Raw genomic sequence first — 27309 nt, forward strand, 5'->3', positions numbered from 1 at the left:
TCCAAGACGGAGGAGCGGCCCAGGCCGGAAGAGAGGGTGTGACCTGTTGAACGCTGGGTGAGGGGAGAGCCTGGAGGGCGACCTGGGGACGCAGAGACTCTCGGCTTCAGAGGAATGTTTTTAGATCGAGAAAAGAGGTCTTATAGCTGGTCCCCATAGAGTAGAATCTCATCTCATATGAAATGTTTTACATTTCAAGGTCAACTGATAAAAAATTATCTGTATACTTGAAAACTTCCCAGGAGGGTGCAACAAATCATCTCAATGCGGCGCGTTTTTCTTTTGGCATTCAATCAGGTCTTCGTCGTATAAAGAGATGAAATATTTGGCTTCTATTTAGGCACCGTGTTGGTTTTTTAAAAAGTGCTTGTTTTTAAATGCTTTCTTCAATCATCTATGCACCGGTGCGCTATGGCCGGTCCCCCGAGAAGGGAGGAAGGAACGGAGACGGGCTGCGGAAGCTGCGGGGCTGGCTCGTGTCCCGGATGCCCACTGGCCTGGGTCGGCGGGGTGAGCGGCCTGCCCTGCTGAACTCCTGTGTGGGCACACAGAGTGGCAGAGCGGAAACTAGATGTGTGTCTGCGGATGAGCTCGCTGTGTAACCGTGACTGAGTCACCCCTGAACTCACTTTCCCAGTCCGCTAAGTGGGCAGGAGACCTTACGAAGAGAATGGAAGTCGATTCTGTGACCTGTAAAGCTCTTTGAGGAATTATTGCATAACAGAGATCCAAATGCTAATTCTTTCCTTTTTGGATTTCTAATACGCAGACAAATCCTCTATGTTTACACACCACCTGTCTTGTAAGCAGGGGGAAAAATCATGTTTAAGAGAGTGATATCTTCATTTTGATTGTTTTAGAAATTATCGAGTTCTTCAGCTATGGTTCTCGTTGTTTGAAGCATGCCAAGCACATGGATGAAAATAAGGATCTTGACCTCTCAAATGGTTTGAGTTATTTCCACTTTCTGGCTATCATGTTGCGATGAGTATTCATGTGCGATTTTTGGTGATGATACGCGCTTTCTGTCCTCGTGGGTGTGTATCTGGGTGTGGGATTGCTCAGTCACTCGATGAGCTTGTGTTCAGCATCTGCAGCCGTTTCCCAGAGGGGCCGTGCGGCCTCCCGTTCCCACCGGCAGCGTGCTGCGATTCCAGTTCTTTCCGTCCTTGCCAACACTTGTTGTTTGTCTTTTGATTATATCCATTCCAGTGAGTTTGAAGTGGCATTTCGTGTTTTGGTTTGCATTTTGCTAATGACTAATGATGTTGAGCATCTTTTCATGTGCTTATTGGCCATTTGTATGTCTTTGGGAAAATGTCAGTTCAGACTCTGCCTGTCTTTTACTTACTTGTCTCTTAAAATTGGGTTCTAGGAACACGCTCTTCCCTCTCTAGCTCCGTATATATACACATATCCTTTACGAAGTATGTAATTTGCAAATACTCTTTTCCATTCTCTGGGTTATCTTTTCACTTGGCTGGTGCTGTGCTTTGAAGTCCAAAAGTTTTTAATTTTGATGGATACCAGTGGATTTTTTTCTTCTGCTACCTGTGCTTTTGGTGTCCTCTCTAAGAGGACATTGCCTGACCCAGGCCATGAAGATTTACTCCTATGTTTTCTTCTGAGTGTTGCAGTTCTGTACTTACATTTAGGTGGTTTTTTTTTTTAAAGTTTATTTTACTTTTTAGTAATCTCTGTACCCAACATGGCGCTGGAGCCCACAACCCTGCCATCAAGAGTTACGTGCTCTACCCACTGAACCTCCTGAACCTCCCAGGTGCCCGTATTTAGGTGTTCGATCCATTTTGAATTAATTTTTATGTACAGAGTTGGACAGAGTCCGCCCCCGTTCTGCTGCACGGGGATCCCAGTTGTCCCAGCACCGTTTGTTGAGAAGAGCTTGCTTCCCCCATTCAAAGGTCTTGGCACCCATTTGAACATTAACTGACCGTAAACGTGAGGGTCTGTTTCTGGACTCTCAGCGCTATCTGTTGATCTCTGTGTCTCTCCTTACACCGGTACCACACGGTCTTAATTGCTGTAGTTTTGTAGTAGGTTTTGGAATTAGGAAGTGTGAGTCTTTTGGCTTTGTCCTTTGCAAGACTGTTTGGCTATTCTGGGTCCCTTGAATTTCCATAGGAATTTTAGGATCAGCTCATTAATTTCTGCAGAAAAGGCAGGGGGGATTTTGATAGGGATTGGGTTGACTCTTTAGATATGGGGACTGTTGCCATCAGAATACTACGTCTTCCCATCTGTGAACATACGGTGTCTCCTCTCCATGAACACAGGCATCTGCACATCAGGACTAGTTTTGTCTTCTGTTGGTGGTTCTCAAACATTGTGGTCTTGGGACCTCTTTGCACTTTGAAACATTATTGCAGATCTTTAAGAATTTAGTCTGTAGGGCTTATCTTTGTATTAAAAATTAACACTCAAATATAAAAAGATTTTTCTTTGACAATAATAACAAAGCCATTACATGTAATATAAATAACAGTAGTTATGATAAAAGGTAACAGTCTTTTCAAAAAAACAAAAAATAGATGAGAAAGACATTGTTTTATATTTTTATAAATCTCTTCAATGTCTAATAGACTCTCAAGTCGCTTCTCTCTTTCTGCATTTGATATGTTAGCAATAGGTTATTTTGGTTGAAGGATGAGAAGGAAATCTGACCTTACACAAATACACAGTTTGAAAAGTGAGGAATCTTTATTTAATAGTCTTTTCATATAACCTTGGCCATTCTCTGTAACTGCCCCAGAACCCCACGGCAGTTTACGAGGAGAGAATGTGTGGCTTTTTGGCATTGTTGTGCCAATTCGTATGACCTGGGGGCCCTGGGAAGGTCTCTGGGTCCCCTGACAGGCCCAGGCCACCCTTTGTGACCCTCTCTCTTAGAGAACAGGACTGAGTTATGCATTTTCACAAGAAAAATGCTGTGACACCCATTTGGCAGTTTTATTAATCTGTATTGACAACCCACTGGGAAGGGAGTTGGATGCTTTTCCTGCTGGATCAGTGCTTACTCCTTTCTAGAGGAAAAGTGTGATGGGGCTCCGGGTTGTGTGCTTGCTTGGCACACATGCAGCCAGCAAGCCCGATGAGTTTTATGACGTGTGTGTGGTTATGAAACAATAAGGTATTCAAAAAATTGACACCACAGAAATGAAACAAAATAAAAAACTACCCCTTTTTTTAAACACCTAGTTCATATTATTTTTGCATTTTCCTTTTTTTTTTTTTAAGATTTTGCTTATTATTAGATTGAGAGAATGAGTGGGGGGAGCGACAGAGGGAGAAGCAGACCGCCTGCTGTGCGGGGAGTCTGATGTGGGACTCTGTCCCAGGACGCTGGGATCATGACCTAAGCCCAGTATATACACAGGATGGGGCTCAGTTGGACAAACGCTTAACCAGCTGAGCCCCATCCTAGTGAATATACTTGTAAATATTCACGGTTAGTTATGTGAATTTTAGAACATAGCTGTAATTATCCTGTCCGCAGTCTGATACCCTGCTTTTTTAACTTAATGTAACCTCTGAATATTTTAAATAGTTTCTGCTTTTCTATAATTATTTTTATTTTTTTGTTTCTTGCTAAAGCTGCTGTGAACATGGTTTGTGAAATAGTTTAGTTATTTTTATATTATTTCATTAGCACAGATTTTTAAAAAAGATTTTATTTATTTATTTGACAGAGATTACAAGTAGACAGAGAGGCAGGCAGAGAAAGAGAGAGAGAGAGAGAGAGAGAGGGAAGCAGGCTCCCTGCCGAGCAGACAGCCCAATGCAGGGCTCGATCCCAGGACCCTGGAATCATGACCTGAGCCAAAGTCAGAGGCTTAACTCACTGAGCCACCCAGGCGCCCCGGCACAGATTTTAAATAACAGCAAGTATGTGAAGTTTTAGATGGATGTTGATACTATATCCTAGTCAAATTTTTCTTTTTACTTTTTATTGTGGGATTTTTTTTTTAAAGATATTTATTTATTTGACAGAGCGAGCGAGAGCACAAGTCGTCAGAGAGGCAGGCAGAGAGAGAGGGGTGAATAGGCTCCCCGCTGAGCAGAGAGCCCATGCGGGACTTGATCCCAGGACCCTGGGATCATGAGCTCAGCCAAAGGCAGAGGCTTAACCCACTGAGCCCCCCAGGCGCCCCTATTGTGGGAGTTTCTAAGCACAGAAGGAGAGAGGGAGGGAGCAGAGCAGCCTCTGTCTTCAACTGCCGGCTGCGTGCTGCAGTCCTGTGTTTTTGTTTCTTAAATTTACCAAAAAATTATTAGTGTATTTTAAAGCAAATTCTGGGTATGTAATGTCATCTGTAGTCTTGCAGTTTATATGTTTCCCAGATAAGACCTTTAAACAGATGTAGCACCTGGTTTGTGCCCAGTGGAATCAATAATCATTCGATAATACCCTTTGTTTCCTAGGCAACAGTCAGTTTTTCCTGTCAAAAATGTCATTCTAAAATTAATTTATTTCAATCCAGATACAGTTCTCACGTTACGTAAGGTTATTTTGGTTAAAGCTTTTGTATTTTGTGGCAATAAAAAATCCCTCCCATTTTTCCATGTCTTAAGTGTGCTGCAGAAATGAGGTCATCTGTCTTCTAGAATGCCCCACATTTTGGATTTAGCTAATGGCTTTGTGTTGATGTGATTAAACATGTATTTTCCAGAATTTCCTTTGAATTGGGAGTTCGATCGAGAGGTCTGATTAACGACAGGTTCTTTTCTTGGGAAGAATGACTGATAAATGGTGCTCGCTGTTCCCATCAGGAAGGATGTACACCTGGTCGTTGCACTTTCCCGACAGGATGGGAAGTTGCTCTGGTGTCCCCTCTCGTGCAGCCGTTGGGAAGTCCTCCATCAGCTCTGCCCCGGGCTTGAGCAGACATCAGTGGTTATTGCTTTTTTATTTCATTAGCTCTTGGAAACAGTTTGATTTTCCAATTTGGTCTCTCAGTGTTTATTAGTTGTGGCTCCTGTACGGAGAGCCGTTCGCCCTGACCAGCTGCGTGGCTGCGCTGCAGGCGTCACGCGGGAACGGCCGGCCGATGACTGCTGGCCTGGAGAAAGCTTCAGAGAGGTGACTTGGTATCCTGAGATCCTCCAGAGGTGACCGGCGTGGTGTGTGGATTAGGACACGTTTGTTACCCGTTCGTTCTTTCCAGGCTCTGTCCTTCTGTGGCCGTGAGAGCCCTGCCCTGCCCGCTGCTGCTGTGCCGAGACCGCAGGCAGGCTCCCGGGCTTCCTCGCTGTCATACTGAGTGCGGCCCAGGTTGGCGTGACAGAAGCAGTCTCCGGTGCTCTTGGAGAGTGTGGACAAGCTGAGGAAAGCCTGAGGAGTTGTCACGGGTGGAAGAGACCACTGAATGCCGTGGGAGGTCCCAGGCGGGACCCCCGAGACCTTAATGAAGATTTCATTATGAAACAGACACCTCTGGTACATGGGAGAAGGATTCTTTCGGAACCGATCCGAGACAACCATCCTCTCCCAAGTGTTTAATAAGACTGATTAAACTTTTAGGTGTAGCTTTGGCAGGTGAAATTAAAAATGTCCAGCTAGCATAGAGACCACAGGACAGGAAGGAGGCCCTTTGATTTCATCTCTGCCTTTTTACTTCCAGAGATGAAATCAAACCAGGGAAGTAAGTCCTTTTGTTCGGCTCAGGAAGGCTTTGTGAAGGCTTCCTCTGAACACTATCAGGTTTTCAAATTCCTAGGTCTTATGCTGGCAAATGCTTTGTTTTGGTGATACCCACCCCCCTCCCCCCCATTTCTCTTTAAAGCCTGGAGACCTACTCTTTGGCCATTCCTGGAAGCAGTAGTTTAAATGGTTTAAGTCTCAGGGCGGTTTGGGGCTCTTGAGTGAGTGATGAAAAGGTGGTTTTGTTATTTATTGAACTCTTGTCAGTGTTGCATCATCGTACTCTGTCTTTATTTTAGATTCAGACATTTGATAAAGTCTGATTTTAATGCTTTGTACCTTTTGTGCTGCTTAAACAAGGTGGAGATCAGTAAGGTCTTTCAGGTGTAGGACTTAGAAGAACAGTGCACGTTAGATCAGTAATGAAGAGATCTTGTGGTGTGACGCCAGGAGTATTTGTTTGGGGACAGGAGGCCTGGGACAGACCAGGTCGGCTGTGTCTGTCGTGCTAGGACACTGCCCTGCTACCTTTTCAGCCTTTTGTCGTGGAACATTTTCAAGCATGTACAAGCAGACTGGATCGAATTGTGCACCCCCATGTCCCTCTTCCAGGGGGAGCAAATACGAACTCCCACCTCTCTGTCCGCATGTTATTTTGAGGAGAATTCCAGACATCACATTATTGACCCTGTATATATTTCAGTATGCAACGCTGTAAGGCCTGTTTTTGTTTTTGTTTTTTTAAATTAAAGATAACCATAGCATCATTCTCACGTGTTCGAAAATTTAGTAATTGTTTGATACCATCAAATATCCCATTGGTACTACTTCCCTGATTGTCATTTGTTTGAATTGAATAAAGCCACACAAACCAAGTAAAGCCATGGTTTGGCCAGTACGTGCATCTTGTGTCGGTTGGTGTTGAGGAAGCCAGGCTACTTGTCGGCGTATTCCGCACCCCTGGGATCTGCACGGGCACTGTTTGAGGCGAGTTGGTCAGTAAGGAGCAGTAGGTTAGCCATGAGCCCGGCCTGGGTGCGTGCGTACTGGTCGTTTGTTTGTTTTGCAAGACCACTTCCTGGCCTTGCTCTGGTTCTGTCAGGAGGCACAGAGTCTCTGACTGAAAAAATAGAGGTAGTAGTTGTAATAAAGGATTCTTACAGTTGAACTTCCCCCTTTTGGCTCTCTTACCTTGTTTTTAACGAAACATTATTTTTCGTTGAGAATCTTTCAAATCGAGGAGTTCGTGGTGGTAAAGTGTTTACAACACCTTCTGGGTGCCAACACGTAGTTAGCATCCCATGACTTCATTTTCTGGATGTGGTGTTTGGGGAGAGTCGTGTCCGTCCGTCCGTCTGTCTCTTCCTTTCTTTCTCTTTTTCTTTCTTTCGGTTGTGTTGATTTGAGAGAGAGGGAGAGAAAGAGTATCAGTAGGGGAGGTGTGGAGGGGAGGGAGAGGTGGTTGTGCAGCAGAGCAGGGAGCCCAGGGTCGTGACAGGAGCCGAAGGCACATGCTTCATCGAGTCACCCAGGCGCCCGTTGATGTTCGTTTCTGTGATAGTTTCACATGTTGCAGACTCTTACAGTTCAGCATCTGATACTCTGATTTTGGAGGACGTCGCCGTCCATCCATGAAACTGGTCTGTTTCAGGCGTTTCTTCGCTTCCTGCGGTTTATATTGCCAAACCTGTCAGCACAGGAGTGATTTTGTGCTTTCGTGCCTGATGGTAGCATTGACTGTTGGAAGAGATTACCTCCGATCTCCAGATGGTTTCATCCACAAGAGTTTTGGGAATTTCTCATAAGCAGGTTATCGAGAGTAGGGAGCACCATCGTAAAACTAAGAACCTGCCCGGTTACCTTGCGAGACACAAGTAGCGAGCTTTTAAGTCTCTGTATCTGGCCTGTGGCTGCTGTGTTTCAGGAGAGCCTGAGAGGAACCTGGATTAAAGCCAGTCCTAGTGGTGCCCTGTGGCAGCGCGACGCTGCAGAAAGAGGGAAACACCCAGAGGTCAGCCCCGGGTGTCTGAGAGCCCTGGTTCTTAAGCTGATCGTACGAAATAATGAGTATTGTTGTCTTCAAGAGTTATTATTTATGCTGTTTGGGAAAATCAGGTGAGATCTCTTGTTGGAAGTTCAGTCTCTAACTGTTGAGGCGAATCGGCGCTTTGGAAAGTCTGCTTTGCAGCAGCGGGGCTCCATCCCAGGACCCTGGGATCATGCCCGGAGCTGAAGGCAGATGCTTAACCACTGAGCCACCCAGATGCCCCAGTCCTGCTATCTTGAGGTGGTTTTCGGTTTGTGTGGATCAGGATTTTGAAGGGATTCCTTTTTAACTAATTATTGTTTATTTCTCTTTAAAACTCTCGTTCTGGAACAAAATAAATTAATGGGGCCAGTCAGAATGATACATGTGAATTTGGGATTCATCAAAGCACAAATTGGAGTCCTATTCATTTTATTATTTTCTGTTTTTAAGAAAATGGTTTTCTGAGTATGAGTGGGTTTGTATGTGTTAACACATGATTTCTAGTCTTAGTATATTCTTGGGTTGAATTATGGGCAGATTCCTTTTCTTTTTTTTTTTAAGATTTTATTTGTTTAAGACAGAGACAGAAAGAGAGCCAGCGAGAAAGAGAGAGAGAGAATGTGCGCACGAGCAGTGGGAGAGGGAGAAGCAGGCGCCCCTGCTGAGCAGGAAGCCTCATACGGCTCAGTCCCAGGACCCTGAGATCACGACCTGAGTTGAAGGCAGACGTGTTACCTCTGGAGCCACCCAGGCACCCTGTGGGTAGATTTTTTTAACTACCCAGACTGCAGAGGCGCCTGGGTGGCTCAGTCCGTTGGGTGGTTGACTCTTGATCTCTCCTGGGCTCTTGATCTCAGGGTCATGAGTTCAAGCCCTGAGTTGGGCTCCGTGCTGGGCGTGAGCCCAAATTTAAAGTAAAGAGGTAAATAAACCGCTTGGACTCCAGAGGGATAAACACATGCCCTGGAAAACCTGAGAGTTTTAAGACTTCCTAGTAACTTAATTTCGAGCATCCGTTGTATTCTGTACTTCAGGTTACTGATGTGTTGTCTTCTGTTGTTTCACAGCATTCTACGGTCGCCATTCAGCTTCTCCCAGTGCAGCCACAAAGCAAACAGCTCATGACTTCTGATCAGGACACTAAGGTCGTGGCTGAACCGCAGGGCCAGCGAGTCCAGGAAGGGAAAGACAGCGCTCATCTGGTGAGTGTGGGTCGAGGCCAGAATTGGCCTGGTGCCTCGCTCTCCTTTTCTCGTCACAGAGGCTGTGAATCAGAGGAGTGACTCTGGCATGCCTTAGAACCGAAGTATTGGTGTTATATTCTGAATAAGTTCATGGGGAGCTTAGTAGTAGAGGAAGCAGTAGTGGGTGAGAGAGAAAACATGTATCTCTAGACACTTAAAAGCTTTTGGAGTTGAAATCACCAAGAAAAATGCAGTGATTTATAAATACTGTAATAACATTACACCTGTTGTACTGGTAGGTATTTAAAGAATTAACTAGGCCTGTAAAATAAATTTGGACTGCTTTTAAGATTTTACCATATCAAGCAAAGCAGATTTTTAATTAATTTTCCCCATTGAAACTATAAGGAATTTTGCTTACAGTGGTCAGTTAGAATTTTAATATATTTTAAGTTTCTAGGCTCCCTCATCTGTCTGAATATTATTGGTTTGTCATGTAAAAATGTGTTTTTCTTAGGGGTTTTGTTTTTGCTAAGCTACTGTGGTTTGAAAATACTGCTTTCCATTGTAATGATGGTGTGTTTGATGTTTTCAATTTTACAGATGAATGGTCCCATATCTCAGACCACTCCTCAGACAAGCTCCATCCCAGCTCTGAGTCAGGTAATTCACAGCTGAGGCTCACAAACAACTGTGTATGTAACAAAATTAGAACATGTTGATGTTTCCCAACAAAGGGGGGTCTGGTGGTGGGGGGGTCCCGTGTGGGTTGTTGTAAACGGCCAGTACTTTGTGTCCTCCTCTGACTTCTGTGTGTGCCGCATGTCTGGGTCTGCAGATGGGTGGGCCGCATGCTCGTTTAGCCTCGGGTACTCATCTCCGTGTTCTTCGTGATCCACTGGTAATCTGTGGGCTCTGTATGATTAGAGCTACATTTTGAACGTCTTTGTTCTTTAAAGTACACAAGTCATAGTAAGCTTTTACTAAGAAAATCAGTTTCACATTTTGGCTGTGGTGAATGAAAGAATAAGCAAATGGAGATGCATTGGTGTTTAACTGTCTTTGCCTTATGCGCATACGCGTATGTCAGGTGCATTTGGAGCCGCTGCAGCTTCAGCTTGGCATCTTCTAAGTGATCTTATAAACCTGGCACAATTAAAAAAATAAAAACTTCTAAAGTAATCTTAGAAAACTTAGAGTAAATTTTGTCCAAATTGCAAGCAGTTCATGTAGCAACTGAAGGAGGGATTGGATTGCTGATCCTTTTAATAAGGTAGAATTTTTTTTTTTTTTAAGATTTTATTTATTTATTGGACAGAGATCACAAGTAGGCACAGAGGCAGGCAGAGAGAGAGAGGAGGAAGCAGGCTCCCTGCTGAACAGAGAACCCGACTCGGGGCTGGATCCCAGGACCCTGGGATCATGACGTGAGCCGAAGGCAGAAGCTTTAACCCACTGAGCCACCCAGGCGCCCCCATTAAGGTAGAATTTTTAAAAATGAAAGATTCCCTCCAAACTATTATTATTTCATTGTTGTTATTGTATGTGTACTTTTTTTGTATATTGTATTTTACATTGATTTTTTAAAATGAATTTTATAATATTTTAAGTAGTTTAAGATCCCAATACAAGACCTTTAGTAATCTAAAAAGGAAATTATACAGAAATCATTAAAAAAAATCTTTTTAGGACCAATCTTCTTCCTCCCCATGGTTGATTTATGGTCCAACATAATATTCAGATAATCTTTTTAAAACTTATTGCAAGGATAAAATTAATTTTGGATTTTTTTTTGCCTGTTTTATTAATTTATGCATAAATATTGACACAAGATCTATCTAGAAAAGAACTGAAACACTTGAGCCAGAGTGTAGAATTTCACTTCTGTATAGAAACAATTTGCAACTAGTACTGCCTGTATATGCTTTGTCACTTTTAAGAGCTAATGCCCTGTAAGAGACCCTTGATGGCAAGTTCTTGGTTCGGCCTTGATCTTTTGCAGCCCTGGTGGCCCTTGGGCACATCCCGTCTCTGATGAAAAGTTTTGTAAAATGTGGATGTATTATTTGCCAGTGTTAACAGGGTGTTGCATACTTAGGTTTTCATAGGATCATTAAATAGTAGAGCTCAAGGTGCCCTGGGAGATATCTAGGCTTATAACAAAGCTTTCCTTTCTTTTCTTTCTTTTTTTTTTTTTTTTTTAAAGATTTTATTTATTTATTTGAGAGAGATTTATTGAGAGAGATCACAAGCAGGCAGGGAGGCAGGCAGAGAGAGAGGAGGAAGCAGGCTCCCCGCTGAGCAGAGAGCCCGATGCGGGACTCGATCCCAGGACTCTGAGTTCATGACCCGAGTCGAAGGCAGCGGCTTAACCCGCTGAGCCGCCCAGGCTCCCCACAAAGCTTTATTTTCAACAAACTTGAGCATCTTTACAGAAAACGAAAGGGTACCACATTTTTATGGAGTTGTAATCAGCATACATACATTTCCCTCATCTTTTCCCACATGGCATGATTTTGTCTGTGTATCTCCTTGGCCTTGCCATTATGGTATTTTCTTTATATTGTAGTGCTCTGGTTCTTTAGCCATTGGTTTGTGGGCATTTATATTGTTTTCTTTCTTTCCTGCTGTTACAAACGTCATGGCTTTGAAGAGTTTTCTAGCTGGCATCGTCTCGGTGCGCCCGAGTGTGGGCGTGGCTGTCGGTGTAGAGCTGCCCGTGTTTCGGTGGCTGAGTGGGAGAGTCTGGCAGGCTGATTGGGGAAGTGGTCTCTTGAAGGTTCAGCCTTCCTCCAGCTGGACATGGCTGAGAGTAGAATTGCCGTACTGGTGCCCAAATAAATGTCTGAATAATTCAGGAGCAACTTTGCATTTATCCAGTGGTAATATCAATCCTATCTATTGTACAGCGCCTCGCCCCTGCCACTGAAACCTTACTAAATAGTAATTCTTCACGACCCCAGCCAGTCAGTGAGCATCAAAAAAAAAAAAAAAATGATCTTTAGCTCATGAAGTTGAGACCCAGAGAGGCTTAAGTAATTTCCCCAAGATTACTTATCTGTAGAGTGGCAGAACCATGATTTGAACCCAGGCAACCCCGCTTCAGAGTCCAAACTCAAGGTGAGATGCACCTCCTCTCTGGTGTCTGTTATTTCATTTAAAAAAAGAAACAAGTAGAAAATAATACCCGAAACAACCTATTTGACTGATCTCTGAGTGGATGGAATTAACTTGGGATAAAGTTGTGAGGATTTTAGGTGGGGAATAGCATGACTTGTATTTTAGGAAGATGACTTTGGCTTCATTTGTTTTTATAGATAGTAGATTGTAGTGAGCAAAGAAGGCAACTAGGAAACTGTTAACGAACGGAGGTTAGAAGTGATGATGGTGGATCGGACTAGGAATGAACGGATTTCAGATATTCTGGAGGTGGGCTTAACCACATCAAGTGGTGGATTGGGTTGGCGTGAGGGGGAGATAAATCGGGGGTAGTGGGACAGCTTGATGGATAGCGGTTTCTTTTATTACGAGATGGAAAAAATTGGAGCAAGGTTTGTGGAGGGGAAATCCAGCTGGTAGAAACTCAAGCAAGCAGTGGGGGGGGCAGTGGGCGCAGTTGGACCCCAGTGGAGTGGTTGGAGTCTGATGGGTTTAAGTTTGAAATAAACAGATAGAGATTTTATTACTTGATAAATTTATTATATAGAAAAGACCATTAAAACTATGCAAATATGGATTGGGGATATATAATTGAAAAGTAACTGAGTTACTACTTGGAATAAAATCAGCTCTAATCCTTTTTTCCCCCGCCCCGTAATATTTTGCTTATCTTGATAGACGTTGATGTCCCACAGTGGCATTCTTGGCTTTAATTTTTCTTTTCATTGATTCATCCTTTTCTAATCACCTGTATTCCTTTTATAATTTGATTAAAATTTATTTAAGAAGTTATGTTCTATATTATTTTTAAAACATGTTTCAACTGGGGCACCTGGGTGGCTCAGCTGGTTAAGCATTGGCTTTCAGCTCAGCTCGTGATCCCAGGGTCCTGGGATGGAGCCCCTCATCGGGCTCCCTGCTGGGTGGGGAGCCTGCTTCCTCCTCTGCCATTCACTCTGCTTGTGCTCTCTGACTCTCTCTATCAAATAATAAAATAATTAAAAAAAAATGTTTCAAATGTCTTAGTTTTCTCTCAGCAGTTTTAAGACCCCAAAGGGCAGGAACTGTGTAATGGACTTCATTGATACATCTTTGCAAGGCATACTTACCTAAATTGAAAAATCTCATTAATATCAGCACGTTATAATTGATAGTTTAGTTGTTCATTCTAAAACTTATCTTTATCTAATCACACATACATCTGGTTACCATAGGAATTACGTGTAATATCCAGAAGTTATAACTGCCTAATCTTTCGTCCCACTTAACTTCAGTAACACACAAAACTGTTCTTGTAAAATCCTCCTCCTCCTTTACGCTATCGTGCCACAAATCACATCTTTACCGCTACATGCCCAGTAACATGGACTTAAAATTTTTTTTATGCACTTGCCTTTTAAATCTGTAGAAAATAAAAAATGGAGCAGTAAATCAAAATAATAATCCTGCCTTTTGTAACTGTCCGTGTATTCGCCTTTGTCAGAGAGCTTTGTGTCTTCACACAGCTTTGTGTTACTGTGTCATGTGTTGCACTTCAGCCTGAAGGACTCCGTTAGCCTTTCTTCCTGGGCAGACCCGCTGTTAACACACTACTTCAGCTTCTGTCTCTCTGAGAATGTTTTAGTTTCTTCTTCAGTTTGGAAGGACAGTTTTGCTGGGTAAGGAATTCTCAGCGGAGTTTTTTCTTTCAGTGCTTTAACTGTATCCGCTCCTGCCTTCCCACCCTGTGAGGTTCTGGTGAGAAACTGGCCGACGCTCCTACTGAAGAGCTCTTGCACCTTACAGGAGGCTTTTTTCTTGCTGCTTTCAAGATTGCTTTGTTTTTCAGCAGTTTGATTGTAATGTGTCTTGGTGTGGGGCTTTGTGTTTATCCTACTTGAAGTTTGTTGAGTTTGTGGACTTGTAAATTTGTGTATTCATGAAAATTGGGAAGTTTTGGGCTACTGTTTCTTCAGATTCTCTTTTGCCCTTCCTCTGTTGGGACTCCCACGACGAGTGTGTTGGTCCACAGGGGACATAGATGATCTCCTGTAAGTCCTTCAGGCTCTGCTCACTTTTCTCTGGTTTTTTGTTTTTTTGTTTTGTTTTGTTTCTTTTTTGTTTTTTTTTTTTTACTCCTCTAGATAATTTCATTTGTCCCCTGTTTAAATTTGCTGATTCTTTTGTCTACCCGAGACTGCTGTTGAAAACCCTCTAGTGAATTTTTCAGTTCAGTAACTGTACTGCTGTGCAGCTCCAGAATATTTCCTTTTGGTTCTTTTTATAAATACCTGTCTCTTTGTTGGTATTCTCGTTTTGTTTGTATATCATTCTCCTGGCTCACATTAGTTCCTTGTCCATTGTTTTTCCCTTGTTCTTGGAGCACATTTAAAAGTGTTTTCAAGTCTTCATGGAGTAAGTCCCATCTCTGAGCTTTCTCCAGGATAGTGAATTTGGTTCCTTTGAGTGAGTTGTGTTTCCCTGTGTCTTTGTTTGCCTTGTGATTTTTGTTGTTGCCGAGAACTGGGCATTTGATTTTATGTGTATAATGTCTTACTGTTTTGAGGCTTTCCCAAATTATTTTTGTAAAGACTGTCCCTTGTCATCTGTGCGTTCATTGAAGTCTCTGTTCTTTTAGCTTGTGTTAGCAAATGTTTTGACAGAGACTTCTGTTAATGCGGGGAACTGAAGCAGATAGTCCAGACACCTTCCTCACCGAAGGAAACAGTAGAGAGATTACAACTGCCCTTTCTGGTCTTCGTACACTGGCTGTGTTCTGAAACAGCCCCTCACTGATCAGCTCAGTGAGCTTAGAGACTTGGGGACCAACCCAAGGAGAAAGCGAAGGTCTTCTCCGCACTCTTCTGAGCGTCTGTCTCGCCTGGGTGTGGCTTTTAGAATTTCCCGCATACATGACTGCCGTTGATTTCCCAGAGCTTCACCCTAGCTTTTGTGGGCTTCAGACAGTCCTTTCTTTACTTTATTTTTCTTTTTTAAGATTTTATTTATTTATTTGACAGAGATCACAAGCAGGCAGAGAGAGGGAGAAGCAGGCTCCCTGCGGAGCAGAGAGCCCGATGCGGGGCTCCATCCTAGGACCCTGAGATCGTGACCTGAGCTGAAGGCAGAGAGGCTTTAACCCACTGAGCCACCCAGGTGCCCCTCTTTTTTTTTTTTTTTTACACTTTAAACTGAAATTTTTTTCAATTTTTAAAGATTTTATATTTTTATGAAATATGAGAGAGCGAGAGAGCATGAGCAAGGGGGAGGGGCGGAGGGAGAAGCAGATTTCCCGCCGAGCAGGGGCCGGACTCAGGACTCGATCCCAGGACCCTGGGATCATGGCCTGAACTGAAGGCAGTTGCTTAACTGACTGAGCCACCCAGGCGCCCCTTTTCGTTGTTTTCTTGATATTTCTGAGGGGAATGAAAGCTTGGGGATTCTTAGTTCCCCATTTTCCTCAACTTTTTATAACATTTTAAATGAGAACGTTTTCTAAGCTGTTACTGAATTGATTTTCTTTTCTTTCTTTCTTTCTTTATTTTTTTTAAAAGATTTTATTTATTTATTTGACAGAGAGAGATCACAAGCAGCAGAGAGGCAGGCAGAGAGAGAGAGGGAAGCAGGCTCCCCGCTGAGCAGAGAGCCCGATGCGGGGCTCGATCCCAGGACCCTGAGATCATGACCTGAGCTGAAGGCAGAGGCTCAACCCACTGAGCCACCCAGGCACCCCTGAATTGATTTTCTAATAATGGGGAACTACTGATAAACTCTACTGCATGTAACTTTTACAGAAATACAAAACTTGATTGCCCAAACCAATAAAATGCAAATTAATGACATTCATTTAGTCTGGCAGGTGATGTTTTATTGGAACTAAAGCTGCATCGCCAGATACTTGTGTTAGTAGTTCCCCAGGGTTTCTTCAGCCTGAGCTGCTGTACGCCACATGCACAACTTGCCCGTGACTTTGCTGGTGCGTTTCTATGGCATACCTTGTGTCGCTTGGCCCTCACCAGGCGTGAGTGAGTTTGGGACACTTTTTTTTTTAAAGATTTTATTTATTTATTTCACAGAGAGAGAGAGAGAGAGATCACAAGTAGGCAGAGAGGCAGGCAGAGAGAGAGAGAGGGAGAAGCAGGCTCCCTGCTGAGCAGAGAGCCTGAAGCGGGGCTCGATCCTAGGACCCCAGGATCATGACCTGAGCCAAACTGAGCCACCCAGCCGCCTCTGATGCTGGGACATTTTAAATCCAACTCTTCTCAACAGAGCAGGTCAGTTAAAGTATTGTTGCGCCGTGCTGCTGTGCTCCTCAACTTATGTACAAACGTGGGCATGTCTTTAAGATTTTGTGTTTACATCTTTTTAAATTAAATTATTTACTTGAGAGTGAGAGAGTGTGCACGAGTGTGGGGAGAAGCAGAGGGAGAGGGACAAGCAGACGCCACGCTGAGCACGGAGCCTGACATGGCGCTGGATCTCATGACCCCGAAATTATGACCTGAGCTGAAATCGGAAGGTGGATGTTTAAGGGACTGAGCCACCCAGATGTTCCTGTGTTTGCGTCTTTTAATCCTTTGAGAGCACCTGCAGATTCCGAGGCCAGTACAGAGCCCGGTTTGAAGTAGTTGATGGGACCAGCGCTGAGACTTGCTGTTCGCATGCTTTCCTAGAGGCACAAAGAGGGACCAGCGTGTGGAGATGGGAGACGGTAGTCCTGCCTAGTGGGGGGGATGATCTTACAAAGGATGGTGCGATTGGAAAGCTTGGCTAGGAGTCATGACAGATGGGCAAACGCAGGCCGTGCTGGGGTTGTTTGGTTGCGTTCCGTGGATGAGCTAGAGAAGGTGAGGAGGGAGGCATGACAGAGTAGGAGGTGGCTCTGGAGGTGGCCTGACGCCAGAGTGCGTGGACTTCAGTGGGGTGTTAAGGTTCTGACCTGAGTATTGTACTTACTGTCCTCATGCCAACTCTTCAAAACAGCTGTTGTTGGCCCCACTTTACAAATCAGAAAGCTCATAACACAGAGTAGGTGATATTCCAAAGCTTATGCATGTAGTAATCCAAAACCGAGCCTCACACCTGGACGGTAACCTGGACTAGGAAGGGTTTTGGGAACTTTCAAGGGACTTGGTGCTGTTGGCCTGGTGGGTGTTGATTTTCTTTTTTTCTCTCATTTGCTCTTTCCTTTGTCTTAGTGAGAATATATAGACATCTGTGCAAGTGAAAATAATAAAGTAAACCTGATGTGCCCATCGTGACCTTGAAGAGCCCCCCCCCCATTTTGCTACTGGTATTTTATCTCTTCCTTCCCTATACACACACACTTAAAAAAAAAACGATGTGTATGTATTTACTTCTTGACTTGCTGGGGTGTTTGAGAGCAAATCCCGACTAGGCGCCATTCACCATAAACACGGCCGTGTGTGTCCCTTGTGGACACCATTCTGGCGTCGCGCCTCGCAGGTACTCCTCGGTACCTGCGGTCTTGGTTCTCAAAGCCGGGAGTGAGCTGCAGCTCCCGCTGCCTGTACGCTCTAGCGAACACGTCTTTGTTGTCGTTCTCCTTGGGGAACAGACCCGCTAACCCTTGGGTTGCCGTCATCCCATGGCATGTAATTCAGAGAATGCGGAAACAGCGTGGAAAACGCGGGAGTCTGGGAGGGCTTGTTCCGGCTGGGATAACAATGGCAGGGTTTTTTTAAATTGAATTTATGAGAATAGGAAAAATACTACGAAAATTATGTATTGTTCTGCTGAGGCTTTGGATTCCACGTGGCGTTTGGTCTCTAGTGCGTGGCGGAGGATGGCTGCTCGGCAGGGCCTGTTGTAGTTCGGGTTTGGATTTGAGTGGCAGGGACATGTGACTGCTGTGCAAGGGGTTATTTTTGGTGTCTGGGTGTCGGCCTCTCGTCAGAAGTCACAGCAAGTTAGCGCGAGATGCACTTGGGGAGGCTCCGACAACGGCAGGCATGGTTGTGTGAGCTTTTCAACTTTCGAACATGGGTTGTTGCTTCAGCAAAGAAGTAAGCAGTGACAGGGACAGCGAAAAAGCTGGCCTGTTGCCGGAATCTGTGGAGGAGGCGGAGTCAGGGCACCAGATAAGTAAAGCTTTGTCTTCATTACTTGATACCCTTGAAGGTGAGGAGCTGCCCAGCGTCCGACATGGAGGCGGCGGCGGAGCGGCTGCCGAAGCTGCTCTGTGGGTGAGGGCTTCCGCGAGGACGGGGCCCCCGCGGGGGCTGAGGCTGTCGTCGGACTCTGTGTCCCCTCCTGTGCCCCAGTTCCTGCCTAGGTCTGAAAGCGTCGAGGAGAGAGAGACGATTTCAGAGGCTGTTGCTCTTGAGCGCGGTTGTGGCCGTGTGTCGGTCACTCGCGGAGTGAGCTCTGTCGGGGAACAGGGTTTCTCTGAAGACATTCGTCCCAAAGGTGACGAGGCTCTGTCTTCTGGCCAGGGCGTGCAGGGAGGCGCCCTCGTAGGGAGCCATCTCGGCCGTCCTCCAGCCGCTCGCATAAGTGCCCTCACCGAGCACGACAGGGTGGTAAACGTTCAGATCCGAAGTGACAGTAGCTCTTCAGACAGGTCTGGCGGGGGGGTGACGGGCAGACACCCTGTTTGCAGTGGTCACCAGGCACAGGGGGCTCGGAGAGAGAGCGAGTTGTACAGTGTTTGTGTTGTAGATCCTGACAGCCTGGGCCTTGCCGAGGAGCTGTGTGCCCCTGTGTGTGGCGCAGCTGCCGGGGAAGACAGTTGCTCAGCTGTCACCTCTGAGGAACTTCGCAGAGGGGCCCGGCCGCCGGGGAAGGCTGCACAAGGCCCAGGACAGTTAGCTGCCCCGCAGGAAGAGCGGTCCCCACGGGGCATGCCCAGCCCAAATGAAAGGAAGGAAGTTTTTAAGGAAAATACTAAACCTGGTTTGGAACTAACAACTGTGTCTTTAAGGGCTCACGCTTACACCGGGTTCCCTCGAGATTGCACAGAAAGCAGCGCAGTATGTAATGCGGGCACACTCCCTGCGCTTAACCGTAACGTGGGCACTAGCTCGCCGGGACGTGTGTGTGCCCTCCCTGAAGGAAGTGAGAACTGTAGTCTAGAACAGGTAAGTCCCACGGGTGACTCGCACGTTGATTCACTAACCCACCCTTCAGAAACGGAGAGAAATGGTGAATCTGGGGCTGTAGCAGCGAGCGTAGGCCAGAGCTTTAACTCTGAAAAGGAAAGAGAAGATAGTTCTTTGAGACCACTGAAAGATAGCGATTATTTCCGCTTTGATGTTAGCAGGCCAGAAGGTAGTCTGCTTCCCCGGAGTCTAGATAGGATTCATCCGAGTTGGGAAAGCTGTGTCCCTTGCCTGAGCCTTAGAAACCAGCGTCTTCCCATTCATGCCAGTTTCCGAGAAGCAGCCCGTAACGGACCCGGTGATGCTGGACCGGCCCGCCTGCTGGGGCCAGCCATGGCTGGGGGGCAGCAGCCCGGTGTCTGCGGCCTGGGACCTGGAAGCATCCAGCCTGTGAACAAAGCACACTTGTCTTTGCAATCTGAAAGTAGATCATCTTACCCAGATAAGGATAAAATGAGCATTTTTGAAGAAGAGGGTCATGGACAGAGGGCTTGCGAATGGAGACCTTCACATCAGGTGGCAGACCTGTGTGCAGACCCTGGGGCCAGCGCGGCCCAAGCACAGACCTGCGATGTAGCTGCTGCGCTGTGCAAGACGGGCGCGGAGGGGGTGTTCCCCAGAACAGGCACCCCGGAACTCAGAAGCTCCCAGGAAGTGCCCCCAGATGGCAAGTCTCCGGACGGCTCCCGCTGTTTGCAGGGTAGTTTTATTTCCTCTGCGTTTGCTTTTGCCGGCCCAGAAGAACGTGAAACGGGCCTGTGTGTTAAAACGGAAGATGTATGTGTGAAGAGCGCAGTGAGCGACCGGCCAGGGTCGGGAAGTGCCCGAAAAGAGTCACTGAAGGCCAGTCCAAGAGAGCCCCGTGAGGATGACAGAGGAGATGTGAAGTCAGGCTCAGAAACCGCCTCCCTCTGGGGGACCAGCGCAGCACCCCACGGGGCGGCTTGCGGGCTGGCGACCTCCACCGCGCCGCCTGGTGGCAGCAGCCGCCGCCCACAGGAGGGCGGCGCGGCCGGAGCCCTGAGTGCTTGCAGACGGGAGGGTCCAGGTCGCGCTCCGCCTCTGAGCCAGGGTTCGAGTTCGGGTGAGCAGAGGTCACAGGTAGGAGAGACGGACTCTGTTCACAGCCGTGAAGAGGCAGGACTGCAGCAGGTTTGCTCAGACTCGGCTGAGGAGTGCGTGGATGCCTTAGGGGGTGGCGCGACGGGGTTGACCGGGCCGGCAGCAGCAGGTCAGGGGCGGGAGAGGGACAGCATCCACGCGTGCCAGGTGAGCACACACGCACGCCACATCGGGCAGAGTCGTGCCAGACCCGTGCCCAGTGGCCCTGCGTGGAGCGGCGGAGCGGACATTGTGGGAAGTCCACAGGTTACTGTCCGAGAAATGGAGCTGGGGGAGACTCTCGAGGCATGTTCCCGTGTGGCCCGAGTGGACGGATGCACAGACCCTCCTCACGAGGTGCTGCAGGTGGTTCCCGTCCCCCTAGGGGACAGTGCAGAAATAGCAGTGCCATATGGCGGGGCCCGTGTCGTCCCCCTCCCAGGAGACGCTGTAAATACACCTGCGAGTCCCGCAGGAGGGGGCTTGCCCAGCTTCCCAGGGCCGTGGTGCTCCCCGCCTCTGCATGAACCCGCCTGTTACCCAGTGGGAGCGTTTGCGAGTGCGACGTTTCCTGAGGGACTGGCCGACGGCTGCCGGGAGCATCCAGAGGGCTGCGCGTGGGCTTGCGCCGTCGGGAACGAGGCCTTGGAAGAGGAGCAGGTGCCCAGCGCGTGTCTGCACGGGAGGCCGCCGGCCGTAGAGGTCGCTCTCTTGTGGCTGGAGAAGCCCCCCTACCAGCTACCAGCGGCAGAAGAGGCTGTTCTCTGGGGATGGCAGAATAGAGGTGGACAGTTAGTAAGTATGTTTATTGGTTTTTATTATGGGGGAAGGCTGGGGCTTCACGTGGAAGTTTTATTCTTTAAATAACAGACAGTCATTTGAATGTTTATGTCAGGCCGTGAGTTCTTTTTTTTTTTTTTTAAAGATTTTATTTATTTATTTGACAGAGAGATCACAAGTAGATGGAGAGGCAGGCAGAGAGAGAGAGGGAAGCAGGCTCCCCGCTGAGCAGAGAGCCCGATGTGGGGCTCGATCCCAGGACCCAGAGATCATGACCTGAGCCGAAGGCAGCGGCTTAACCCACTGAGCCACCCAGGCGCCCAAGGCCGTGAGTTCTTGTAGCCTCAACTTAACCATTTCCCACTTGGGGACTGTGACTCAGTTTACCACGTGATATATTTGGGCCAGCGTTTGTGGGCCGGCTGTCGCTGGCTCGTGTCTGGCTGTCGGACGCAGCTCGGTGCAGGCCTCTGCGGTGAGGGCGCGGCGGCTGCTCCTGAGGGCTGCCCTGCCCGGCCCGACCTCTCCCTCACCACCCGTTGTCGGAGCGGAGCAAGCGTTTGTCCCGTGGCATTTTAAAGTCCTTTCACAGAGGCCACAGTCGGACAGTAGAGAAGACTCAAAATCTGTGCTTTCTGCTACACGTTAGCTACTTTTCACTGGTGTGGAAGTCTGTCTCGTGTCTGGAGAAGCCCCTGCAGGCCCTGGCCACAGGGTGCTGCTCCTTGGAGAGGCCGCACGTGCCGCTGCAGCCGCTGGTCGGTGGAGCGGCCTCTCCGCAGCCCGCGGCGAGCCTGCACACCGCCAGACGTGCGGCCCGCCCTGCGCTTCACGGTCCTTCTGGACACGCGTGACTGAAGGGCAAACTTCTAACAGCAGAATCTGGTTGGCTCAACCGCCGGTTTGTTTTGTTTATAAATTCAGTTTATTTAAGCTATAAACCGGGACGCCTGGTCGCTCAGTGGGTTAAGCCTCTGCCTTCGGCTCAGGCCGTGATCCCCGGGTCCCGGGATCGAGCCCCGCCCTGGCTTTCCTTCTCAGTGGGAAGCCTGCTCCCCCTCTGTCTGCAGCTCCCCCTGCTTCTGTGCTCGCTCTTTCTCTCTCACACACACACGTAAAAAATTTTAAAACTAAAAAAAGTTCACCCATTTTCCCAGCCCCCCGCCACGGCCACCAGATTTGTTCTACAAGCTTGGTTCATTTGTTCGTTTTTAAATTCCGCACAGAAGTGAGATCATAGGGTGTCTGTCTGACTTGTTTCCTTCAGCCGAGAACCCTGACAGTTCTGTCCGCACCGTTGCAGGCAGCAGGACTTTGCTGGTTTCATTTACGACCGAGTCGTGTTCCGTCGCAGCAGCAGACACTCGGTGGCTTCCATATCTTGGCTTCTATAAATAATGTTGCAGGGGACATCCGGTGCAGATACTTTTTTTCAAATCAGTATTTTTGATTTCTTCAGGTAAACATCGGGAAGTGGGGCCGCTGGATCTTATGGGTTTCTACTTTCAGGTTTTTTTTGTTTTTTTTTAAAGATTTTATTTATTTGACAGAGATCACAAGTAGGCGGAGAGGCAGGCAGAGAAAGAGGAGGAAACGGGCTCCCTGCTGAGCAGGCAGCCCAATGCGGCACTCGATCCCAGGACCCTGGGATCATGACCCGATCCGAAGGCAGAGGCTCAACCCACTGAGCCACCCAGGCGCCCATTACTTTCAGTTTTTTGAGGAGCATCCATACTGTTTCCTAGAGTGGCTGCCCCAGTCTGCATTCCCCCCAACAGTGCATGGCCTCCCTTGTCAGCATCCTCACCAGCACTTGTTGTTTCTTACCTTTTTGATGATAGTTTATTTACCTTTTTAAATTTTTATTTTATTTATTTATTTTAAAATAAAGATTTTATTTATTTGTTTGACAGATAGAGATCACAAGTAGGCAGAAGGGCAGGCAGAGACAAAGGAGGAAGCAGGCTCCCCGCTGAGCAGAGAGACCGATGTGGGGCCCGATCCCAGGGCTCTGAGATCATGACCTGAGCCGAAGGCAGCGGCCCAACCCACCGAGCCACCCAGGCGCCCCTATTTACCCTTTTTTTTTTTTAAAGGATTTTATTTATTTGAGAGAAGAGAGAGAGCTCATGCATGCACGTGTGCACACGGGAGGGAGAGGGGAGGGTCAGAGGCAGAGGGAGAGACAGAAGCAGATTCCCCTCTGAGCAGGGAGCCTGACTCGGCGCTGGATCCCAGGACCCTGGGCTCGGGATCCAAGCTGAAGGCAGGCGCTTAACTGACTCAGCCACCCAGGTGCCCCATGATAGTTTATTTATTACTAGTGATTTTTGTTGCATTAAGCAAGAAAAATGATTGATGGTAGCGAGGAGACAGATGCGGTTCAGATGTTAACGTCAGTTACGTAAGCATCAGTAACGTAGGGACTTACCCATTAGTCTCTTTTCCATTCCCACATTTGGGACTTTTGCCAAAAGGAGTTACATTCAAGTTAATTGCTTTTGTTTCCTAAATAGTCGTGGAGGCAGAACATAACAAAATTAGGCCTTTAAGTGATACGCACAGAACTGTTTGTGTAGCGGGTGTCGGGACCAGGCCGCCGCCAGTCTGTGCGGGGCTCATCCGTGTGGCGCGCTCGGGCCCTGGTGCTCCCTTCAGGTGAGATGCGCGGGTCCTTGCCGATTGTGACGCAGGCCTGCGTGCTGCTCTCGTCTGAGCACATTTAATGCAGGCCTTTTCTTTTCACCACTTCCATTTCTCAGGGCGCTTGGCCGGACGCTGTTTCCCGCCGGTCCTAGGCAGTGCCTCTTACTGCATTTTGCAGATGAAGAACCGGAGGTAGCAGAGGCTTGAGAAGCCAGTGGACTGCACTGAATGACTCTGCTTCTTCGGCGGCAGCAGCCCGCGCTAACCTGAAATAAAATACTTGACAGTTTCCTTTCCGCACTGCCTTACCTACTTTATATTCCCCAGCTCCCTCATCCGCTTCTCTGATGCTCGTTACTGATTCCTACTCAGCAGCGCGTCAGTGGGACCGTTCTATCTCGTGCCCAGAAAAGAGATTCATGAATTGTTAGGTTTTGTGTTTTTGTTTTGTCTTTTTTTTTTTTAATGGAGCCTACTGTTGGGGGATAGAGTTTCTTTGGAGTGTCAGAATTTATTTATTGATTTATTATTATTTTTTTAAAGGTTTTATTTCTTTATTAGAGAGAGAGAGAATGAGAGAGAGAGAGAGCATGAAAAGCGGGGGGTGGGGTCAGAGGGAAAAGCAGACTCCCTGCCAAGCAGGGAGCCTGATGCGGGACTTGATGCCAGGACTCCGGGATCATGACCTGAGCCGAAGGCAGTTGCTTAACCAACTGAGCCACCCGGGCGCCCTTGATTGACTGATTGATTGATTGATTGATTTTTTAAAAGATTTTATTTATTTATTTGACAGAGAGAGATCACAAGTAGGCAGAGAGGCAGGCAGAGAGAGAGGAGGAAGCAGGCTCCCTGCGGAGCAGAGAGCCCAATGTGGGGCTCGATCCCAGAACCCTGAGATCATGACCTGAGCCGAAGGCAGCAGCTCAACCCACTGAGCCACCCAGGTGCCCCTTGATTTATTATTTTTTGAGAATTTCTGGTTGCTCTACTTTGAAGGAGCAGTGTTGGTCATTAATATAAAATTACTTCAGGGATGGGGCCCCTGGGTGGCTCAGTAGGTTAAGGCCTCTGCCTTCGGCTCAGGTCATGATCCCTGGTCCTGGGATCGAGCCCTGCATCGGGCTCTCTGTTCTGTGGGGAGCCTGTTTCCTTCTCTCTCTCTCTGCCTGCCTCTCTGCCTATTTGTGATCTCTGTCAAATAAATAAATAAAATACTAAAAAAAAAAAAAATTACTTCAGGGCGTGGCTACTAAGGTCAGCTCAGTTTTTTCCTTTTTTTTTAAGGTTTTATTTATTTGACAGAGAGAGGGAGATCCCCTAGCAGACTCGAGGTAGTTGTCATGCCGTCAGCTCCTAAGTCTGTGTCTCCATTCTTTCATCCCTTGTCACTCAGGAGTATCCCCTGAGCTCCGGTTAACCGCTTACAGTTGTGCCGCGTCCCGAGTTCTCGACTTGGACCGCAGTATTCACCGCCCGAGAAGTGGTACCTTTCACAAGGATGGGTTTCCTTTCAGTTCTGTCACAAAATTCTTGTTGTTCTTTATTAAACATTGATTCCTTGAGCCCCTTTCGCAGGCACAACTGTACTGAGGTCAGGACTGCGAGGCACTAGCAGTACCGTGGCGAGCAGAAAGGGCGGACTAGTGGGAAGGTCAAGTGTGTCGTAGCAGGGCGAGCCCTGCACTGGCTCTGAGGCTGTTGCTTTGGGCGTTGCGTCCTAGTGTGGCGGGCAGTCGGTGCAGGGGACGCCCCAGGGCAGGTGGCTCCAGAAGGTGCTCACGCTGGGAAGGACCCGTGTCCATGGGCGGCAGGAACTGGAGTGTGCGCCTCCACTTCAGGGGGTTGAATACAGTAGCGTGGGAAGGCGTGGGGGGAGCGGGGGGCGGTTCCCTCACCTTGTAGGTGTGAGCAAAGTGCATCCTGTCGCCTAACCACATGGCCTCTCGTGTCCGCGTCCTTTTTGGTTCTCACTGCAAGCCTTCATCACCCCCACCCCGGGGACTTACTCTGTCTTCTGAAGGTTGTTAATCCACACTTGTCCTCCATGGAGGGTCATGGTATTTCCTGACCCTTTTCACATCTGGGGACAGTACTGCGTAACATTTGCCCTGGGGCTCAGGCAGGGCGGCTGCTCCCAGTTCGGGGCTCCTGCCTGACATTCCCTGGGAGCTCCTGGGACGAGCACCCTTGTCGCTCTGCTAGGGAACTCCGACTTCTGTGTGGTGGTATCAAGGCTGTGTTACGTGGGCAAAGGAAGTTATTTTAGGTTTGCTGGGAGCATTGTGACGACGAATTGGAGTGAGTTGGAGCAGCTGCCCCAGGGACATTGATTTTTCTTTAGACTCAGGTACCACTTGAGGCGTGTGAGCCAGAGAAGAAAAATCAGGGGCTAGTTAGGTGCACCAGAGAAGAGCTCACCCATGCCCAAAGGAAGTGAAGGTGTGAGCCTGCGGACAGTGGGGGAGCGTTCGGGACGAGCCGCACGTCGGAGCGGGAAGGAGACGAGGATCCTGCGCGTGAGCGGCTCGGAGCCCTTGCCCGACACACCCATCGTGAGACCTTTGCGCTTCTGAGGGTCTTGTGTTGTCTGTCTCCTTTGCTTATGTGAATGCTGGAGATTGAAGAATTTTATCCATCTACTGTCCGTTCAGGTGGTCAGTCTGTGAGTTGTGTCTAGGACAGACATGACAGTTGGGTCCCCTGTTACTTCCCGAATGTCCACGAAGGCAGGTACCTCGTCTTCCGTGTGCAGTTTCTGGAGAGCCTTCTGCTTACTGGGAATGGAGGAGCCTGCTGGTGGACGAAGCTGAGCTCGGCCTGTCAACTTCTGTTCCGTTGCACGACGTTTCCTCCCCAGTGGACGTGTCAATAGACTCTGCCTTTCCGGCCTAACTCTCTCACTAATCCGTTTCAAGTATGAATTAGTAAGTAAAATTGTGTTTGATTGGATTGGGATACAGATGTTTGTCACATTCTCCCCTAGGTACCGACAGCCAAGGTTTCGGAGCTAAACCCTAATGCTAAAGTGTGGGGGACGCCGGTGCTGCACTTGGAAGCGGGCAGCGCGGCGGACGGCGGTGTGAGTGCCGACTGGGCGGAGCTGTCGGGCCCTTGCACGGACTGCAGCCAGGAGGGTGAGCGGTGGGCGTGACTGGGACGAGGAGAGCCTTTGCTCTCACGGTGGTGCCTTGTTCCCGTTGAACCCACCTTGAAGGACTTGCTGACTGGGGCTCCTGGCTGGTTCAGTGCGCAGAGCGTGCGACTCTGGATCTCAGGGTTGTGAGCTCAAGCCCCACACTGGGCAGGAGGGAGCCCAGTTAAAATTTTAAAAAAAGGAAAAGAATTGAAAAAGGAAATTGTTAATTAAGATCTGTGTTGTGGTTATAGTAGAAGAACCAAGGAGTCCAAGTTGCAGAAATTGAAGTAACTGCAGCTGTAAGCTTTTATTTTGTTTTTTTTGTTTTTGTTGTTTTTTAAAAGATTTTATTTATTTATTTGACAGAGATGATAAGTAGGCAGAGAGGCAGCAGAGAGAGGAAGGAAAGCAGGCTCCCCGCTGAGCAGAGAACCCGATGTGGGGCTCCATCCCAGGACCCCGGGATCATGACCTGAGCCGAAGGCAGAGGCTTAACCCACTGAGCCACCCAGGCG

At 47.7% G+C, this 27309-nt stretch overlaps 1 protein-coding gene across 6 annotated transcripts in view; it reads left to right on the forward strand.

Moving 5' to 3' along the window:
- Nucleotides 1-27309, forward strand: part of LARP4B (La ribonucleoprotein 4B) — an 88927-nt gene that overhangs the window by 18209 nt on the left and 43409 nt on the right. For 4 of the 6 annotated variants that reach the window (XM_032349892.1, XM_032349890.1, XM_032349889.1 and 1 more), the window contains exons 2-4: nucleotides 8756-8890; nucleotides 9476-9535; nucleotides 26642-26792. In XM_032349892.1, the coding sequence (XP_032205783.1) occupies nucleotides 8810-8890; nucleotides 9476-9535; nucleotides 26642-26792 (292 nt within the window). In that variant the 5' untranslated portion in view covers nucleotides 8756-8809. Of the gene's footprint in view, nucleotides 1-8755; nucleotides 8891-9475; nucleotides 9536-17721; nucleotides 21028-26641; nucleotides 26793-27309 lie in introns of those variants that run through there. The other 2 variants (XM_032349887.1, XM_032349888.1) reach the window with 2 other exon arrangements.

Source organism: Mustela erminea, chromosome 6 (genome assembly GCF_009829155.1).
Source record: "Mustela erminea isolate mMusErm1 chromosome 6, mMusErm1.Pri, whole genome shotgun sequence".
Lineage (NCBI taxonomy): Eukaryota > Metazoa > Chordata > Mammalia > Carnivora > Mustelidae > Mustela > Mustela erminea.